The sequence below is a fragment of the Salvelinus namaycush genome, chromosome 3 (genome assembly GCF_016432855.1).
Source record: "Salvelinus namaycush isolate Seneca chromosome 3, SaNama_1.0, whole genome shotgun sequence".
In the NCBI taxonomy this organism is placed as follows: Eukaryota; Metazoa; Chordata; class Actinopteri; order Salmoniformes; family Salmonidae; genus Salvelinus; species Salvelinus namaycush.
This window is the reverse complement of record NC_052309.1, coordinates 13979385-14001637: the sequence shown is the minus strand read 5'-3', so window position 1 is coordinate 14001637 and position 22253 is coordinate 13979385. Positions and strand designations below refer to the sequence as shown.

At 40.5% G+C, this 22253-nt stretch overlaps 1 protein-coding gene across 2 annotated transcripts; it reads left to right on the top strand.

Annotated features, from left to right (window-relative positions):
• The first annotated feature begins 8496 nt into the window (after window positions 1-8496).
• LOC120044228 (FYN-binding protein 1-like) lies at window positions 8497-19922 on the top strand. Of its 2 annotated transcripts, XM_038988833.1 has the most exons (17): window positions 8497-8577; window positions 12501-13491; window positions 15321-15447; window positions 16045-16141; window positions 16250-16293; window positions 16492-16615; window positions 16756-16915; window positions 17038-17170; window positions 17335-17354; window positions 17469-17541; window positions 18360-18400; window positions 18571-18637; window positions 18756-18855; window positions 18946-19108; window positions 19214-19247; window positions 19406-19437; window positions 19626-19922. In XM_038988833.1, exons 1-17 carry the CDS (start codon window positions 8575-8577, stop codon window positions 19646-19648), a joined length of 2232 nt encoding a protein of 743 aa, XP_038844761.1. In that variant the 5' UTR covers window positions 8497-8574; the 3' UTR covers window positions 19649-19922. The 2 variants fall into 2 exon arrangements, 1 of the variants encoding a protein (XP_038844761.1); XR_005476531.1 differs by lacking the exons at window positions 18571-18637; window positions 19214-19247; window positions 19406-19437; window positions 19626-19922 and having other exon boundaries at window positions 18946-18965.
• Window positions 19923-22253: the final 2331 nt, after the last annotated feature.

The window sequence follows — 22253 nt, the reverse complement described above, 5'->3', positions numbered from 1 at the left end:
ACCTTGAGCTGGGGGATCAAGGCTTCTCCATCCTAGTCATGAAGAAGAACCTTAGGGTGAGTGAGCGGTTCCCCTACCCTGTCCGTGTGGAGGCCATCCTAGAGGTCATTGATCAGTTCCCCTTGCGCAAGCTGGAAAAACTCACCAGGAAGGGCTCCCCTCTGAAATGTAAAATCACCAAGAAGAGGCTGTTGAAGAAAAAGATTCCTGTGAAAAAGAAGGTGTTCAGTCCCCATATGCAGGGAAACGTTACCTCTGTCACCCAGAGGAATACCGTGGCCAAGAAGGCTGCACTGAAGAGCAAAATTCAGGACATTCTCAGCGGTCGCTCCAGGTTCATCATTCGAAAGACGACCACTGATTCAAAAGGAACACAAGTATTCATCGCAGGGAAGGCAAACTCCAAAGATGTGGGAAAGGACAACCAAAAGAAGAATGGAAATGTTTTTACAGAAATAAACACATATCCTTTGACTGTAGAGAAAAGAGAAAAAAAGACTGTAGCCAACTCTAGAGATAATAAACCAGAGAACGTTGGCGGGGGAGAAGAAACCTTGGAGAAAAATAAATCCCCCAAAAAAGGCAAGGGAAAGAAAGATGGGAAGAAAGGGAAAGGGAGAGGGAGACGAAGGAAAAATCACAGAGAAGTGAATGAGAACAATAAGAAAGCACTGATGGACTTTGTAGAGCATTTGAAGGGGAAGAAAAGACTTATGGTATGTGATTTTATAAGTTACGTTTAAGTGTATCAATTAATCTGTTTGTGTGTTTGTGATAGATGTGTTCGTCCATTTGTGATACAGGTGGTAGCCACGCCCAGTGCCAGCACACCTCAGTATGTCCAGCAGAGGGAGGAGAACGAGCTTCATTTCTGTGACCTTGCCCTGAGAAAAGTTACAATGGCAACCATCCTGAGCTCAGGGCCTGACACTACCCTCACCCTACACCACTACCAACTTGGTACTACTATGTGTGTGTCTGTGTCTACTGACTCCATCTCCTTTAGATAGATCCTACATTGATCCTATATCATATTCTCTTCAGGATTATAGTGTTATTATAGTATTATAGAGATTATCCGGTACTTTTTTATACTTTTTAGCCAGTAGTTCTGAAAGTAGCCCTCACGAGCCAAAAGTGGAACCCGAAATTGCATAATACATCACATATGTGCAGATATCTATATGTGCACCATTTCATTACTCTCTCTTTCTCGCTCTGCTATGTGAGCATATTTCTAGCTGTCACTCAAATGGCGAGAGGCTGAAGCTCATTGGCTAGAACTTGAATTTCTAGGGGGTTGGCCCATGTGGGAAAATGTAGGGAAAAGGGCGTAGCAAAGCTTCCAGAAAAACAGTCGCTTTCAAACTAGGGATTTTGTAGATAGTTGAGGTAAGACAGTAATAGTGCTCATAGATTATGCATGTATGAACTACACATTGACACATTCAGCCCAAAGTGGGAGGTTTAAAAAATACTTGGCAGCCGCCAAAGTTGCGGATCATGTCTTTAACAAATAATCGGGTTCCTCTTTGGGCTTTAATACAGTAAAACTCTGCATTTCTATATTCCAGATTCTGAGGCGCCATTCACCTCACTACCAGAGAAGTTCACTGACCCAGATCTCATCTCTCAACTGATGAAGCAGTATGGGATGTCCTCTAAGGTTTTCTCTATGACTATGACTGACTATGACCTGAAACCCAATGTAAGCATAATCTCTATCTTGCCAGTGATCATTTGATAACACAGATCACTTTCCTCAGAAAAGTGTATACATTTTTCTTGTATTTAACGTGCCAATTATAAATGCAGTATGTGGTATTTGTATCCTAATGATTTATATCCCTTTTAGAAAGTATTTGATGTACCTCCACCCTCATCTGCGTTGATGGAATATGTTGACACCTTTCCATCGCGACGATCTGAAATGGAGAGAGAGAGAAAAACTCCACTGGCCTGCTCAAAATCCCAAGACCAGGGCGGGGCATTGTTGAGGTATGTGATTAAGACTACACAGTATCTGTAATGACACCATAGTACTTAAATACTTTAAAGCTGCAAAAAATAATTATAATACTTGGCAGCATGTAGCCTAGTGGTTAAGAGCGTTGGGCCAATAACCCGAAAGGTCGTTGGTTTGAATCCCCGAGCCGACTAGGTAAAGAATCTGCCGATGTGCCCTTGAGCAAGGCACTTAACTCTAATTGTTCTGGATTAAATTGTCAACTAAAATGTAAATGAAGGGGTTATAGTGCTTTATAATGCAGTGCACAGATAATAATGTTTAAAGTGTAGGGCACAGATAATAATGTTTAAAGTGTAGGGCACAGATAATAATGTTTAAAGTGTAGGGCACAGATAATAATGTTTAAAACCTCTTGTTAATAGGGGGCGCTGTTTTCACTTTGGGAAAAAATCGTGCCCAAATTAAACGGCCACGTACTCTGTTCTAGATCATACAATATGCATATTATTATTACTATTGGATAGTACTCTGAAGGAAAACACTCTGAAGTTTCTAAAACTGTTTGAATTATATCTGTGAGTAAAACAGAACTCATTTGGCAGCAAACTTCCAAACAGGAAGTGAAAATTCTGAAAATGGGGCTCTGTGTCAGGGCTTCCCTATTCAATTGCCTTATATTTATGGATCTCTATGCACTTCATACGCCTTCCACTAGATGTCAATAGGCAGAAGAATGTTGAATGGGGTGTCTAGCTTGATGTGAGACCGAATGAGAGCTTTTGGAGTGACAGGTCCGCCCTATTGGCAGTATTCAACTGCGCACCAGGGAACCCCACATTGTCTTCTGAAATGCGTTAGGTATACACGACGAAATGCTCCGTCTCTGACTTTATTGGATACATATGAGAAAAACATCATAAAGATGGATTTTCAACCGAGTTTGACCAGTTTATTCGACGTTTATTGTGACTTTTGGAATTTTTCGTTCCATGCGCCAAGAGATGATGGACACGTGTGCGCCACAATGCTAGCCAAAGTTGCTAATTCGACAGAAGAAATGGACATTCTAAAACAAAACAACGATTTATTGTGGAACTAGGACTCCTTGCACTACATTCTGATGGAAGATCATCAAAGGTAAGAGAATATTTATGATGTTATTTCATATTTTTGTGGTATATGTTGGCTCCAACAAGGCGGAGAATTGCTGGGCGCTGTCTCACAATATTGCATGCTGTACTTTGTACTAAAGTTATTTTTTTAAATCTAACACAGCGGTTGCATTAAGAACCAGTGTATCTTTCATTTGCTGTACAACATGTATTTTTTAGTAAAGTTTATGATGAGTTTTTTGGTTAGATTACGTGACTGTCCAAAATTTCTCCGGACAATTTGGTGCATTATGGCGACGTATTCACAATGTAAAACCACGATTTGTAGCTATAAATATGTACATTTTCGAACAAAACATAAATGTATTGTATAACATGATGTTATAAGACTGTCATCTGATGAAGTTGTTCAAAGGTTAGTGATTAATTTTATCTCTATTTGTGGGTTTTGTGAAAGCTACCTTTGCGGTGGAAAAATGGCATTGTGTTTTTGGATATTGTGGTGAGCTAACATAAATATATGTTGTGTTTTCGCTGTAAAACACTTAAAAAATTGGAAATATTGGCTGGATTCACAAGATGTTTATCTTTCATTTGCTGTACAACATGTATTTTTCACAAATGTTTTATGATGAGTATTTATGTATTTCACGTTGCTCTCTGTAAATATTCTGGCTGTTTTGGTGCTATTTGTGACGGTGGCTGCAATGTAAAACTACGATTTATAACTATAAATATGCACATTTTCGAACAAAACATAAATGTATTGTATAACATGATGTTATAAGACTGTCATCTGATGAAGGTGTTCAAAGGTTAGTGATTCATTTTATCTCTATTTGTGGGTTTTGTGAAAGCTACCTTTGCGGTGGAAACATGGCGTTGTGTGTTTGGCTATTGCGGTGAGCTAACATAAATATATATTGTGTTTTCGCTGTAAAACATTTAAAAAATCGGAAGTGTTGGCTGGATTCACAAGATGTTTATCTTTCATTTGCTGTATTGGACTTGTGATTTCATGAAATTATATTATATGAATATTAAAGTGTAGGGCACAGATAATAATAGAGCCATTTATCCCCACCAGGTTCATGTCTAAAAGGAGACTGCTGATCATCTCTACTCCATCTGAGGACGACTACTCCTTCCAACAGCAGCTCCAGGGGCTGAGAGGACAGGCCTGTCCCATGGGTCAGTATTAGGCTCCCTGTTAAACATCTCCAACCAGACTAGTCTAAAAGTTATTGTGGGTTAACCTCAGCAACGTTATGCTATTATCACAATAGTTCTCACTCACAAGTAATGGAAGAATAATGACTAAATACTTACATTTCATTGTTGGTCTTTCCAACAGGCGTCCGTCATTTTGCCTTGTTGAAGTTGATCGGAACAGGACCAACAGCCTCAGGCTCTGTGGAATTGTTTCCACTCAATGGTGAGTTTGTTTGTTTTCTCTAAAGATAATACTGTGTACTGACACAATGTCAACAGTTAATGTCAACATGTCGTGCATTCTGTGTTGTTGGGCATGAAATGGAATCCAACTCCCTTGAATGATCTAACCATTCCTATACACAGACCTTTTCCAAGAGATATGCTACAGAAAAACAATCTGTCTATGCTGCCCTACCAAGCAAAAAGGCAGTAACTGCTCATTTGGTCAAAAATTAGTTAATGTCATTTTTGATACATTAAATACATGCTTAATCATGTGGACAAGTATCCTGCCTCTATTGTATTCTGTTCTGGAGAAAATGTGGGTTATGCTAGCAGTAGTTGCATAAAGTTACTGTGAAACAAAGGTAAATAAAAGCCTTTTTTTCCCCAGTTCCACGCTGTGAGCAGTTTCTGCCTTTTTGCTTGGTAGGGCAGTATGTTCTTCTGTCATGTCCCACACTGATTCATACTCACTCTAATATATCTACTCTGGATTGTTAATTTGACCAGTTCTGTCATTTCTTGATTTCTTGTTTAGATTGATTTATTATTTGTATTGTATTTGATAGACATTCTCCTTCACTGTTGGAGCTAGTAGCATAAGCATTTAGCTGCACCTGCTATAACACCTGCAAATCTTTGTACGTGACCAATCAACTATGATTTGATTTATTAACAGTCAAATGGTGATGGCAATAATGGGGAAATAGCATGACAAACAACTTTCCTTTATCCTTGACAGGAAAGAGCCAAACGGAGAACGAGCCTTTGTCACGGGACGTGGTCACTGGTCTCCAGGACCAGCTGAAGATCAACCGGGAGTACTTCAGTATGCTGGTGGTGGGGAAGGACGGGGATGTGAAAGCCTGGTTCCCCTCCCCCATGTGGTCTCTGGCCAACATCTATGACCTGGTGGACTCCATGGAGCTACGGCAGCAAGAAGAGAAGCTGCAGAGGACTTTAGGTATTCACTGCCCTGAGGACACTGGCGGCAGTTACCAAGGTTATGATGAGGAAGCAGATGAGAGCTACCTTTACCACAGGTCAGAGGAGTAAAGGAGAGTAAACAGCCCAAAGGCCTCAAAAACCCCATGGCAGCCAGCTCAAATGAATGGTTGTGGGTAAAAGTTTGACATAATAACAGATTGAACCATGAAAGGCTTTTTATTTTAAATGTTTTTGCAAACATTTATTAGAGGCGTGGCATTTGTAGTTAGAAATGGCCGACATTACAAAAAATGATCTACAATTGAAGAGTTTTTCATTCCAAAACACTGTATATCCATTTTCATAAATGTTGATAAATGAGTTTTTATTGTTTAAAGAACTTATGAAAGAGATTGATGTGTGTTTTCAATATCAAATCATGACATGGAGTTGTTCAAAAACAGAGTTGTATTTGTTTCAAATTTATAACTTGATGGATTCCTTTCAGAGAGACAAGTAAATCATGTTTTTTCACAAAACGCTACATACCGGCCTCACTCTCAGAGAAATAAGTAGTACTGCTAGGTTTTACACAGTGAAATGTTACAAATAACTACATATGTAATAAAGAACAGTACACATTATACATTTATTTGAAAAAAAATGTTAAAAATAATTCACTACGGTAATATGAGATCTGTATGTAAAACATTTACATTTGACATTTTAGTCATTTAGCAGATGCTCTTATCCAGAGTGACTTACAGTTAGTGCATTAAGATTAAAATATCTAGGTGAGACAACCACATACCACAGTCAGTTAGTTATACAGGATACAAACATTCCATTCCAGCTAAATAATGGATATATACTGTTTTGTCCCCCCAATTTTTTTATTCACATCAAAAATCTATAAATCAAAATCAGAGAACAGTAATATTTTACACACAACATGAAGGTATCCATAAGTAATCATTGCTGATGAAAAAACACAAATGTAAAAATATTATGAATTTAACGTTTTGGAAATAAACTCTTCAAATAACTAACATGTTTCTTGAAATTAAAGGTTTGTTTTTATAATTGTGATGTTGACATCTGGTTTCTTTCAAAATTACAGATGTGGACAGCTGTAAAAAAGAAAGTCATGAAAAACTATGCCTGAAGGTGTGCTTCAAAAACTCCCCTATTTGGCCACATCAATCACATGTCTACATTGTCATGGAAAATAACTCCAACTCTTACAGTTTGTTATACTAACGTTAACATCCAGGTAGTAGGATAGGAATTGGTTTGACAACAGAAGGTCAGGTCATTAGCTGTAAACTAATAGGAATATGTGTTTCATGCTAACCTACAGATGTAGGATCTTAATTTAATCACCCTGTTGCATGTGAACTTTCCTGCAATGCAGGAAATGGAAAGGAAATAGAAATGGGGAGAAATTTATAAATGTATTCAAGGTTTAAAAAGGCTTCTGAAATGTGTAATTTCCAATGATTTTCCCTTGTGAAAAATGTATCCACCTCTACAAAAATGTCTAAGACATTTCATAATTTCTTTAATCCGGAAAATTTCTCGAACTTTGAAAGTTTCTTCAAGTGCAGTCGCAAAAACCATCAAGCGCTATGATGAAACTGGCTCTCATGAGGACCACCACAGGAATGGAAGACCCAGAGTTCATTAGAGTTACTAACCTCAGAAATGGCAACTCAAATAAATGCTTCACAGAGTTCAAGTAACAGACACATCTCAACATCAACTGTTCAGAGGAGACTGTGTGAATCAGGCCTTCATGGTCAAATTGCTGCAAAGAAACCACTTTCTCAAGGACACCAATAAGAAGAAGAGACTTGCTTGGGCCAAGAAACATGAGCAATGGACATTAGACAGGTGGAAATTTGTCCTTTGGTCTGGAGTCCAAATTGGAGATTTTTGGTTCCAACCACCGTGTCTTTGTGAGACGCGTTGTGGGTAAACGGATTATCTCCGCATGTGTTTTTCCCATTGTAAAGCATAGAGGAGGTATTATGATGTGGGGAAACTTGGTTGGTGACACTGTTTGTGATTTATTTAGAATTCAAGGCAAGCTTAACCAGCATGGCTACCACAGCATTCTGCAGCGATACTCCATCCCATCTGGTTTTGGCTTAGTGGGACAATCATTTGTTTTTCAACAGGACAATGACCCAACACACCTCTAGGCTGTGTAAGGGCTATTTTACCAAGAAAGAGAGTGATGGAGTGATGTATCAGATGACCAGGCTGCCACAATCCCCCGACCTCAATCAAATTGAGATGGTTTGGGATGAGTGAAGGAGAAGCACTCCACAGAGTGAAGGAAAAGCAGCCACCAAGTGCTCAGCACATGTGGGAACTCCTTCAAGACTGTTGGAAAAGCATTCCAGGTGAAGCTGGTTGAGATAATGCCAAGAGTGTGAAAAGCTGTCATCAAAGAAAAGGGTGGCTACTTTGAAGAATCTCAAATATAAAATATATTTTTGATTTGTTTAACACTTTTGGTTACTACATGATTCCATATGTGTCATTTCATAGTTTTGATGTCTTCACTACTTTTCTACAATGTAGAAAATAGTAAAAATAAAGAAAAACCCTTGAATTAGTAGGTGTTCTAAAACTTTTGACCGGTAGTCCAGAGGAGGAGAGAGGCCATATTTCACATGACAAACATTACAGTAGACGTGTGACACTGGTGGTTCAGTGGAGATGGAAACAGCAGTGGGGCTGCTTGGAATAGGCAAATACAGGAGATGGATAGAATGTGGTAAGGCATACTTATGACTCAACAGGAGTCCCTCTGCAGAGAGGGGAAGTTGTTAAAAGCACACAGACACTGAGATCACAAATGCTTACACACACACACACACTCTCTCTCTCACACACACACACACACACACACACAAACACAAACACAAACACAAACACAAACACACGATCACTCTCTCTCTCTCTCTCTCTCGCACGTACGCACGCACGCACGCACGCACGCACACACACACACACACAGAGGAACTCATTCACATGCACAAACAAAGACTCTCCCATACCCAAGGACCACCAGCCCACGTACAGACTGGATAGATTCCCTGGGCGCTGACGGTTCCCACTATGGTGAGTACCAGCCTTACAATCATATCATCGTGAGTTGAGACCCTGAGAAGTAAATGGTACTGTATCTTTATTAGCTACTGTATAACTAGCTTCATGTTTCAAGTTTCAAAGTTGATTTGCCACGTGCACAGGATACAACAGGTGTAAAACAGTACAGTGAACATGAGGCTGCTGAGGGGAGAACGGCTCATAATAATGGCCGGAACGGAGCAAATGGAATGGCATCAAACACCTGGAAACCATGTGTTTAATGTATTTGACACCATGCCACTCATTCCACTCTAGTCATTACCATGAGCCCATTCTCCACAATTAAGGTGCCAACATCCTCCTGTGGTACAGTAAACTTCTAACCTTGAGAGATCTTTCCAACAGCGCAATGATAATCATAACTTAGATAACATAGATAAAAATAATTAAAAGTCTGATTAAAAACCACACAAGAACTGCAATGAGAGTTAAAGAAACATGAGAATGCAAGTATATGCAGGTCAGTGCCAGGTGGGTTTATACATAAAAAGTGAATGGTAGTAGGATATACATGTAACAGGGCAGAACATTTCACTTGGGAAAGCTTTACTGTTTGTTTACAGTCCTTGTTGTACAACGTAGTGTAGTGGCAGGTAGGAGCAGGTGGTAGCCTGTTGATTTATTACTATAGTTTTGTAAATATATACTATTCTATTTTCATTTTCTTTGTTATACGGTGCCCTGTTTTCTTTGCACATTTTTCTTTGAGGTTTTATGAAAGCGCTATGAGACGGAGATTAGAAAAGTTTGTAGGTGTCTTTTTGTTTTTTCTTATTAGAGTAGCTCTTAAGCTCTGCATTAGAGAAGTACTTGTTCCAAGCAGTTTTGCTCAACAGGGTTGTGGCAGTCTGGATTGTGTAATACAGCCTTTTCAACTTGAAACCTTTGCTTCCTCTTTGCTTTTACTCAAGACATGTTATCTTTTATTGAGCTGTAAGAACAACATCTAAGACACTGACCTCTTCTTAGCGTGTCAGGAGGTTAGTTATTTCGTTGGAAAAATCATTAATACTAAGTCATCTTAATTACAACAGCCTACTTTTTTTTCACCCATGGATTTTATGTAACTGCTCCAGGCCATGTCATACCATAATCATCCCCAGCTCACAGACAACTAATCTCATGTATCAAAAAAGTAAATGTGTTGCTGTAGAACCTCTGTTATTGGCTGTAATTTACTCCTGCTAGACATGCAGCACATCTCTGGTGAGGTGACTATAGACAGGAGGATGCTGAAAGTACCTTCTTTAATGTCTTTGTGACACATACAGTAGCCGTTAGACAAGTGAAACCCACTGTGTCTGTAAAGTCATGAACATGAGATAGTATTGTCACACTGCCTTTAGCACATCCATTACAGACAGACACCCCTTTAGATCTTTGTTGAATAATGATTAGCTTCCAAATAGCTACATTTGTAAGGGACATTAACTAGTTAGTGGCAAGAAAAAGTATGTGAACCTTTTGGAAATACCTGGATTTCTGCATAAATTGGTCATAAAATTTGATCTTCATCTAGGTCACAACAATAGGCAAACACAGTCTTCTTAAACTAATAACACAAACAATTATAGGTTTTCATGTCTTTATTGAACACACCGTGTAAACATCTACAGTGCAGGGTGGGAAAAGTATGTGAACCTTTGGATTTAATAACTGGCTGACCCTCCTTTGGCAACAATAACCTCAACCAAATTTTTTCTGTTGTTGCGGATCAGACCTGCACAACGGTCAGGAGGAATTTTGGACCATTCCCCTTTACAAAACTGTTTCAGTTCAGCAATATTCTTGGGATGTCTAGTGTGAACTGCTCTCTTGAGGTCATGCTACAGCATCTCAAATCGGGTTGATGTCAGGACTCTGACTGGGCCACTCCAGAAGGCGTATTTTCTTCTGTTGAAGCCATTTTGTTGTTGATTTACTTCTTTGTTTTGGGTCGTTGTCCTGTTGCGTCACCCAACAAGCGTCAATTGGCGGACAGATAGCCTAACATTCTCCTGCAAAATGTCCTTAATAAACTTGGGAATTTATTTTCAATACCTCTCAGTCATGAGCTACCTCTCAGTCATGAGCTACCTCTCAGTCCTGAGCTGCCCCTCAGTCCGGAGGAGTTTTTCCAGTCAAGAGGCGTCCTTCAGTCCAGAGGCGTCCCTCAGTCCTGTGGGCCCGGTTATTAGGGTTCCCAGGCCAGGGTCGGCGGCGAGGGTCACCGTTCCTAGGAGGCCACAGAAGCGGACTAAGACTATGGAGGAGTGGGGTCCACGTCCAGCGCCAGAGCCGCCACCGCGGACAGATGCCCGCCCAGACCCTCCCCTATAGGTTCAGGTTTTGCGGCCGGAATCCGCACCTTGGGGGGGGGGGGGGGGTACTGTCACGTTCTGACCATAGTTCTTTTTTATTTTCTTTGTTTTAGTGTGGTCAGGGCGTGAGTTGGGTGGGTAATCTATGTTTTGTGTTTCTGTGTTGTATTTCTGTGTTTGGCCTGATATGGTTCTCAATCAGAGGCAGCTGTCAATCGTTGTCCCTGATTGGGAACCATATTTAGGTAGCCTGTTTTCTGTTGGGTTTTGTGGGTGGTTGTCTTCAGTCTTTGTGTATCTGCACCAGATAGAACTGTTTCGGTTTTCACATTTGTTGTTTTTGTATTTGAAGTGTTTAGTTTTTGGTTTATTATTAAATTAAGATGAACACTAACCACGCTGCGCTTTGGTCCTCTCCTTCCACCGACGAAAGCCGTTACACAAGAGGAAAGCCATCCATCACTTATCCCTTATTGTCAACAACATGGAGCATACAGTAGTCTTTTACTGCAGCTATCACTAGTGCAGATTATAACAGATGCATGTTCAAAACCTCACACCAGAGTAGAGTTCCCAGAACCTATGGTACCTGTTCACACAGACAGAACACAAATAAAGAGATTTTTTGTAATTTGCATCTTGAGCATGGAAATACAGGATTAACAAGAGACTACAGCTACAACAACAATGTAGGCGGAGACAGAAGTTAAAGAACTCTTTCGCCATAGAGTGGTAATCTGATTATTTGGGCCATCTTAAGTCATCGTAATTATATTTTTAACAACCAGCCATTCAATATATTGTTTTTGTCAAATAGTAAGTAGCAGAACCATTATCGTTAAACCAACTATATTGACCATGAAAAACAAAGCAGAGCATGGGTTAATCAAGTAATGTGAGCACAAAACACCTATGTGTCCACTTCCTGTTTAGCACCATGACTTTGTTGCATTTCCTGTGTGATCTGTCACACACTGGGTCCTGAGGGTCTAAGTGCTCTTAGTACCTCAAGACACGAAGAGGTAAGTGAATCATTGTTGGCTTACTTCAGTGAGATTGAAGTGGCTAAAAATACCAACATGGTGCAAACGCAGTATAGTTTACTCAGGGTTCGGTCGTAAGGCTTAGGATCCTTTTTAGAGTCCGTCCTTTAATGAAACTCAATCTGAGCTGTAAAATCATAGAGCAACCTTTCTCTTAGATGTTGTGATTGGTTTGGTATGAGCAACTGTACGTGTGGAAGTTGGAGTAATTTCTAAATGTCAGTTATTGAACAATTGTTACAACCTCCAGCTTTCTCCCTCCTGTCTCCCTCCTGTCTCTCTCCCTCTCTCTCCCTCTCTCTCCCTCTCTCTCCCTTTCTCTCCCTTTCTCTCCCTCTCTTCTTTCTCTAGCTCCCTGGTTAAATGTGCCTGTGTTTGTATAGTATAGATATTTGCAATGGTGGTTAATGAATCGATAATGCAATATTGATGTGAATGACATTAAATGTTTCCGTCTTCCTCAAATTCATATTTATTAGGGGAAACTCCTGAGAGTGTATACATAAAGCACACTTCCTCCTCAGTAGTCTTCTCTGTTTCCTGCCAGCAGGACAACAAGTCTGATGTGAAGGCCATCATGGCTCGCTTCAACACGGGGGGAAATGCCACAGAGGGTATCTCCTCAGAATGTCCAAAAGCTGCAGTGCATCCCACCCTGTCCTCAGGACCCCCCATCCAGCCTAAGAAACCTGCCCTGGAGACTAGCCTCTCAGGCAGCGCAGCCTCCACCGCGCCCAAACCCAACTTCCTCAAGAGCACCATCTCCACCAAGAGCGCTCCAGAAGTCAGGGACTTGCCCAAAATCAAAGTGATCCCTAGTAAGTTTGGAAACGCCCAAGAGGACAGCAAACCCTCCTTTGTCAAACAGTACCCCTTTAAACTCAAACCACCTGGCCCAGAGATATGCCAGGATGCTGAGGTTAAAAGCCCTTTGCCCAAACTCCCTCTCCAGAAGCCCTCTCTGAGCTTGACCTCGTCTGACACCAAGTCTGCCTTTCCCAAACCACCCCTGGGTGTGGCCAAACCCTCCTGGGCCAAAGACAGCAGCTCCAAACCTGACGATAGTGGGGGTACCTCTAACTCCATCCCACCCAAAATACCCCCTTCCAAAAAAAACATAATCTCCATTGCAAAGATGAGTCTACAGACAGAGGATAGTGTGGATGCAGCAGTGGATTCTACAACCAAACCGCTGGGAGCAGCTTCTATCCTCAAACCCTCCAACTTTAGGACTGCACAGAACGTGTTCAATAGAGGAGACACCCTATCTGAGAATGGGGTAAAGGAAATAGCCAAACTTCCCCTCACTTCCAGCGACTCTTGTCTTCCTAAACCTACAGCCAGTAAGAAACCCAGCTTCATTAAGAAGCCCCTGGATCCCACCTCCCCGGTCGTGGGGGTGAGCAACAGTAGCCCGCCCCCCCCCAAAATGAACCCCATGCCCAATTTCCTGGCATTAGGGACTGCGCCAGCCAAACCCAACCGGCCTCCTAGGGTCACCTTGGAAAAGTTCAAGAAGGGCACAGAGGCTAGTACCGGTGGTAAGTGTTCTGTCTCAAACGTAACTAATAAGTCACGTAAGGCCAAATCCATCAATAGCCAAGATGCTTCTGCTGTGGTTTTCTAAACATGCTGCAGTTGTTCAGACTTTCCGTCTTGCACCCAGACCAGAGGGGTTTATGTGGTTGTATGCTCCACTGATCAGAACCCCCAGAGACGGGTAGTAGAGCACACACACACACGCGCGCGTACATGCATGCACACGTACAGTACACACTCACTCACACACTCGGCTGCATCATAGGTCTTCATCACAAGACAGAATCTGACAACTGAGAGACAGATTAAAGCTGTTGAATTTGCTTTACAGTACAGTGTGTTGCTTTATATAAGCTTTGTTACATAAAGAATAAGTGAAGTTAAACACGCAGCTGCGCTGTAATTTAATGTCAAAATGTAAAACCAAAGATGCAGAAATGAATGCTTCTCCTAAATAAGTTCCCTCTCTAGTTTCTCTTTTTTCTTCCTCCTTTCTACAGTGGATGTTTGCACCCTAACTGGGAAGTTCTTCTTTAAACAGGCACATATTCAAGTGAAAGGATTCAGGTTTGGATCCACATGGGGATATGGTTTTGACTAAAGACAGATTTCAGCATGGTTTGCATACATTACTGCTAGTCAGCAGAGAAAACAATCCAATGTGAATTCCACACTCCCCCTGGTGAGAATGTAGGCCAAAGCTCTTACAGACACTATTTATTGATTTGAGTAATGATTGTTGTCTACATGCAGGATGAAATTCACCATATTCAGTAACCAGGTATCCAAGAGTACAAGGGTCATCTCAAACTCTGCTATTCTCCCTTTCAACTACAGAATAACATCCACAGAAGAAGCAGGACTGATGCTTTATTCAAATTAAATTATATTTTATTTGTCACATACAGACAGTGGCGTTTCTAGCTTGTATGGATCCCTGGGCAACCCCCCCCCCCCCCCCCCCCAAAAAAAAATCTGACATTTGGAACAACCCAAATAAATAATGAGAACATTTCAAACTATATACATGTAAAAACATATACAAAAATAAGACTCATAAATATAAAAAAATAAGTAACCAAGACAAATAGAAACTAATTTGTGTTGATTTGGCACTCGAGCATCAATACATTACCCATCCCCCAACACTGTCAACCAACAGTCATGACTAAACTAATTCACCTTGGTGGTGTTCAGACTGGTTTTATGTTATTCTTAACGATTTCGCACAAACCAGAAAAAAATGCAACAATATGTCTGTGAAACTATATATACTATATATTAACAGTATTATGAATGAATTGTGGTTTATTTGGTAGCATTTTGTAGTGTGACTGATTTTACTAATTGCATTAGTACTGTACAAAGTTAGAGGTGCGCAATCTGATAGATTCCCCCGCTTCCCCTAGCTCAGGCTTCCAGTGGGGAGACCTGAGGTCAACCTACCCCCGCCCCCCTCCCCATCTTGTACCTGTGAGTGGGAGACCTTCCCAGGCAGTAGCCTGCCTAGCTCACAAACTAGAATCAGTGCGCCCACTCCGACAAGGTTAATTGACCAAAAAGTCCCACACGGTGACATGATATCATTGATGTGACGTGCAAATGATCGATAGAAAACCGATCGCGCAAATGTCACCATTCCGCCCATGTCACTTATACCTAAATCAGCCACTGCATACACATGTTTAGCAGATGTTATTGCGGGTGTAGCAAAATGCTTGTATTCAATCACTATATGCAGCTGATTTGAAAATGAACATGTTCATGCAATTTCCTTCTTCACTGTATGCGTGAGGAGGTCATCTAAAGGCCTGTATTGTCTCCCCTGAAGGTCCTGCTGGGTTAAAGAAGGGATCTGTTCCCCCAACCCCTTTCTCTCACCCCAGTAACCATATGGCCCCACCCTTGCCCTCTCACCCCATGGCCCCTAGCCTGCCCCTGCGACCACCAGAAGCCATGTGAGTACCGGACTCTGATAATCAGAGGAGAGTCGTGTGAAATCCGGACGATATTAGAAAATACCACTACTGGCATTGAAGTACATCACAGGAGGCTGCTGAGGGGAGGACGGCTCATAGTAATGGCCAGAACAGAGCTAATGGAATGGAATCAAACCCATGGAAACCATGTTTGATGTATTTGATACTATTCCACTCCAGCCATTACCACGAGCCCGTCCTCCCCAATTAAGTTGTCACCAACCTCCTGTGAAGTACATACATAATTAAAATGCACATAAGCCTGTAGACACACACTGTACTTGCTTCAGAGCATAGAAACAGCACACCTTCCCTTTCACAAAACCCTGTTTTTTTGTTTATATCCTACTATTCATTATTTCCTTCAGTAACTTTCACAGTAGAATCCCAATTGCCACACGCTGGTAGAATCAACATTGTTTCCACATCATTTCAATGAAATTACAATGAACAAACATGTAATCGACGTTGAACTGACGTCTATGCCCAGTGGCATACTTGTCCACTGACTTTATTTCCATTGTGATGTGGTGGGTCATTTTGGCCAGTTGACTGACTTTGTGTCTCTGCTTCCAGAATCCAACCTGACTCAGATGAGAACTATGATGATGTGGGGTTAATGAACAATCCTCCACCCCCTCCCTCTGGAGGACATCCTAGTCAAAAGACTAAGGCGAATTTTTTTCCTAATTCCTAATTTGTCCAATTTAGGCATATGTATTTTATTAAATACCACCATACAGGCTTACACTATTCTGACTGCATATTTTTCATCCAAAAGGACAGTGAAAGTGATGAAATGTATGAAGATCTTGATGAAAGATGGTGAGAAAGATTCCCTCCAAGTTCTATTCAACTTTTTGTATTGTACCAATCTGTGAAATTGGAAACAGGTTTAAGACATAGAGACAGATGACTCTATAGTGCCCAAAAACTGATGAGATGTCTGAGACAAGTCTATAGTTTTATATGAACACTGTACTTTAGTGAGCATTAACACCACTGACACTTATTTATAATCAGGGGGGCAGTGGAATCAAAGGAGCAAGAGAAGAAGAAAGAGAGGGAGGAGAAAAAACGACAGGTGGAAAAGAAAGAACAGAAAGAACGTGAGAGGAAAGAACAAGAGGCCAAAAAGAAATTCAAAGTAAGTGTACCCAAAAGCTTGTTGTTCGGTAGTTCCCCTAGATCTTGCTGTATTGTAGAGTCCATCCGGTATACTATTTATGAAGTGAATGTGTTTAAGCTGCATCTTCTATCATGTATTTATGTTTCCTTTTGTGTCAGCTGACTGGTCCACTGAAGGTCATCCACAGGGTCCAGGCCAGAGTGGACAGTAAAGGGAGTAAGACGGACCTGGGGCTAAAGCAGGGAGAGTCTATTGACATCATGCGTGTTTTGGACAACCCAGAGGGACGCTGGCTAGGGAGGTCACAGGACGGCTCCTGTAAGTGACAGCTGTCTCCCCCTCCCCCTCCTCCTCACTCCTATTCCAGATTACTTTTCTCCCTCACATCCTTTTGACTGTTCTTCATGTGCAAGACTAACATGTGCTCTGTATATTTGCAGATGGCTATGTGAAGACTGAGTCTGTTGAGATTGACTTTGACACCCTGAAGCGTCAGGGTGTGTCTATATCCAGTCATATGGAACACGAACCGGAGGTATACGATGATGTGGCCTTTCAGAATGACCTCAGCAGGTAAAATGGCTCTCGATCCTGCTGACACTGTAAAAAACATTTGAGACAAATAACCATTGGAAAGACATGAATACCTTATTATAGTAATGTAAAGCATGAATTTATTTCTGTCTTTTGATTGTGTAATTATGTGATCCAATGAAATTATGTCCTCCTCATTCCAGTGGGATCAAGAGTGGAGGAGGTAAGTTTCAAATGACCAAAACGTAATATTGAAACTGAACAACACAATATGGCAATGTGGTCACAAATGACTTTAGTTAAATCTAGATTAAATTTTTATCTTGGTCATTCCTAGTGGTTCTTCCTCCACCTCCTGAAGAGGATAGTGACATATATGATGATCTTGACGATTCAAGCTTCGACGTCAGGTGAGAAAATCATGTTGCACTATGATGGTGTAGATTCATTGGTGTGCATTCATCTGTGAGTGTATACTTTCTATGCATGTGTGTGTAAGTGTGTGAATAAGTATGTATGTGCAGCCCTAGCCCCTCGGACTCCAGATCCCCTCCTAAACCTCGCTCTTGGATGTTTATTAAGGGCTTCGACCAGTGGAGGAAAAGCCCAGGCAGCAAAATTGAGTAATACCATAAGATGGATCAGGAAATACACTGTAATTACCTCCTAACCCGATAACCCCAAATATCAAAGCACTAATCAGGAGGGACTGAAGGGATTCATTACTTCACTACTGAATAATTTAATGAAATCATACTTAAATCATCCGTGCTTGACTTGGACTGAAATAGGTGCTAGTACTCATGTTGGGTCCCGGTACCGTTAATATTTAGGTGCAGAAGTTCCACAATACCAGGAGCTCAAGCAGTAGAACGTTTGGGGTAACGGTACTTAGCTCTGGTGAGCTCCTGCCCAAGTCAAGCACTGTAAATCATTAAATAAAATACTTATTTTACATCCTTTAATGAATGAACAACCTTCCCCATTTCTGTCTATACATCTACTGCAGATGCACTCACTTACAATGTTCTATGTACAGGTGTGAAAAAATTATTCTAATCATAGTTCAATTAGTTGTGATTTGTTGACCTGTTTTTTGTTTTATTATTGCTAGATTCTCTGTATTGATTTGTGTCCTTTTGATTACAATGAACCCACAATCAATAAAATCAACTTGCACCAGCCATAACATGGACTAATATTTTTATTCTGTTTTTGTCATTTTCAGAGTATCCCCACCTTCCCAGTTTGACCAGACAGGAAATACTGGTAACTTAATATGATTAATATGCAGAGTGACTATGTGTGTTCTGTGTCGGTGGCATTACAACAACTGAAGAATAGAAGTTTGAGAACTATTGTTAACTTCCCTTCCGTTTCAATGTGTTCTTGATGTTATTTCTCTGCATCTTTTGTTGTTCTATAAAAATCTTCTGAAGTCAGTGATTCAGATATTTATGATGATGTTGACACCACTAACTTCCATCTGCCTCCACCTATCAGCAGGTAATGACAGAGAGAATATTTTTTACCCGTGTTTAAACAAAGTCGCTGTAATTACATAAGAATGTCCTTATCATCCACTGGGAAGCATTTTGATAATGTCCCGTTTTTCTCTCTTCAGTCTCCCACTAAATAAAACCAAGGGTAAGGCTGAGGACAAAGATCCTAAAAAGCTAAAGAAATTTGAAAAGGAAGAGAAGGAATTCAGAAAGAAGTTCAAGGTAATTTGGCTAATATCACAATTTACGTTTATAATTTTAAATTTTTTGTACATTCGTTCGACCCTCAAACCTGACCTCTCATACCTATAGTATGATGGGGAGATCCAGGTACTCTATCAGGTGACCATCATTTCCACCTTGGCCAATAAGAAGTGGAGCAGTAAAGATCTGCTTTTGAGACCTTGGGAAACTCTGGATGTTATCGTTAAGCCTGTAGACAACAAACTCATCTGCAGAAATGAGGAGGGCAAGTGTGAGTAACAATGAATCCTCAGTATGATACATAGGCGTTCTGCAATAAAACAAACCTGCAAGGGGACTAACTTCAATGATCTCTTCCCATCTCTCTCTCCTTCAGTTGGCTACGTCTTGACCAGCCATATTGTAGTAGAGTAAGTACAACACAAAAACAGATAATACAAAATCACATCCATAAATACAAGTAATATACTGTATAGCATGTAATTAACAGTTTACTAAACTGCAGAGAAAAATGCTTGGATATGAAATACCCAGAATTTGATACCAATCATCTGTTTTGCTTTTACAGAGATGCGGATATCTATGATGACATTGGTGATGGTATGTTTCAGACCTGACATGCAATGGCATTTAATAATGAATATCATAATATATGCTAAATCAGAAGATCAAGCGATCAACGCTATCAATTTTATTCTTACAATATGGTGCTGATATGTTTTTCTTGTCTGACAAATTTTTTTCACAAATGTCAGTCATCTCTAGTAATAGCTGTCATTTCTTTGCAGATTGCATCTATGACAACAACTGAACACTGTCTACAAAGTGATGCGATATTTGTATTTTGGGGGTTTCTTGTTTATATCAACAACCTTTATCTAATTTACTGTGATTATTTTGAGGTGAAGTGGTTTTCATTCAAGAACAACACAGTCCACAGACACTTCCTCCCTTTATGAATAACTGTGACTTTGCATTGAATAGGCCTAAATGACATACAATTTTACGTTTTTATATTGAAAGTGTATTTTAATGCTTATATTCTATATTCAACAAGAGATATTAAAATTCTGATTGAAAACAAAGGTGCAATGATGATGATACATTTTCATCAAAAAAATTATTTACCATTTGATGCCAAATATAGCATGTCAGATCAGTTGTCATATGGTTGGCTGGTTCTCACCTGACAGGTGAGTTATGTCATATTGTAGGCCTACTGAAAGTAAGAGTCCATTAGTGATGTGGAGTTCGCAAACAATTTGTTCTTTTTTAACTACTCTTTTTACTGACTCGAGAATCATAATTAGTTTGACTGAATGACTTGTTCATTTTAGTTCTTTGCTTGACCTGCTAGTTCTGGCAGCAATGTATCCTACCACTGAGATATAATAAAGGCCCACAGTAGAGGCGTCATGATACCCAGCTGTCAAACAGAGAAATGGTTCCAATCGCTTCTCCACCAGTAATTTTTCCCATAGGGAATTTTAGAAACACTTAAAATAAGGGCGTGACATTTTGATAACCATGTACATCTCTAACAAGGTGACTTTCATCAATATATTTGGCTCTATTTACTCAGATTCAAAAATGATCATTAGCATCAAAATATGCATCACGCAAGACTACAAAACCCTCTTGCACGTCATCTTTAACTGACACCTTTGCTATCAGGTATTGATTCAATTTAAAACCTGCACAAGACAGTTCACAGAATTGTCAATTCAAAGAAATGTAGACAATTTATTTATTTATTACTACATTTAGCTAACATTAGATAGTTAATCCAGAGATTCTTACCTATGTCTCGAGTCGGCAGTCTCGTCCAGATCATAATGGCATTTGTAGTTCTTTATGATAGCTACATTAACATCTAATTAGCATTTCATTTTGGGGGGGAAATACAGGTGAAAGTAATGAGAGAGAGATTTACATGGTTATCAAAACATCACACCACGGTAAGCCTACACGAAACACAGTCCTTATTTGAAGTGTTTATAAAATCCCATATGGGAAAAACGAATGGTGGAAAAAAGATTGGAACCATTTCCTCCTTCTTCTTCTTCATCTTCTTCTTCTTCTTCTATGATATCATGGCAGTCCGGAAACAATCGTTTAAGTGCATGCCGCCACCTACTGTGCTGGAATGTACAATCAATCATGATCTGCCCAAATCTGTACTACCATGAAAATACAATTCAAAACCAAATTAAATCCCTACTAACTTCTAGCACCCCCCCCCCCGACCCCCTCAATCCCATTAATCTTGAGCTATATCATGCTGAAACACTCCACCCTTAGGATTGTTCAGTATGTCAACAATCATTTGTAACATATGCCGTCTCACCAACAACATTCAACCAGCTTTCCACAACCTGAGTCGTATTGATAACCTTATCAATAACAGCTATGAAGTCAACTTCATTCATTATCAAAGTGTCCTTTGACACCGCACATTCATGAGCACAAGATTTCTGAGCAGGCCTCCAAACCATGCCAGGACCAGCAGAAGCACCAGACCCGACAGTAGGTTCACTTACTACAGGTACATCCATGGAAGCTCCATCAGTCCGCACTGTAGTTCCACCAGCCTGTTTTACGGACTCTGCATATGATACATCATGACTGATCTTATATCTCTGAGCCTCTCTAGCCTCTCTCTGTAGCTGACATCCACCAAATGCTGCACTGTGTTCTCCCCCACAATTACAGCACTTAACCATCACATTGCTTCCACATTCACCATAATCATGTGCCCCTCCACACTTGGCACATCTTTTCTTTCCTTTACACTGAGCAGCTACATGTCCCATTCTTTGGCATTTAAAACACTGCAGTGCATACGGGACAAATTCTCTAACATTGACACTAAGGAATCCTATCTGTACTTTTCCCGGCAAGACTTTCTCAAACCTCAGCATCACTGATAAGCTTTCACTTCTTTGGCCCGCTTTCCTACTGATCAACCTTTTGGCCCCAATAAGTCTGTCTCCATTCACATTTTAATATCATCTGTGGACATCGATATTGGGACCCCAGGGACATGGCTTTTAATCTTCTTCCCATTAAGCTTTTCCATTTTCTAAATCTTCTCTTGGTGAGCCTGGCTACCACACAATATTAACAATCTGCCATTTCCAATGAACCAAGCTAATTTAATTTCACCTACCTCTTTCTCTAAAGCATTAGTTAGTCGGATAGGGTGTAAGTGAGGCCCTGTGGTCTCATCAAACACTATCACCACTTTCCACTCCAACACATCACTACTCTTGATTCAAACCTTGGCCCTCTTTATGCTTTCTTTACTAGACGCTCCACTGCTTTCTGTATCATGATCTCTCTTCTTCCTGTCTTTCCACTACCGACCATTCTGGTCCTTGACCCTCATCATCCCATTCCATACAATCAGAACTGAT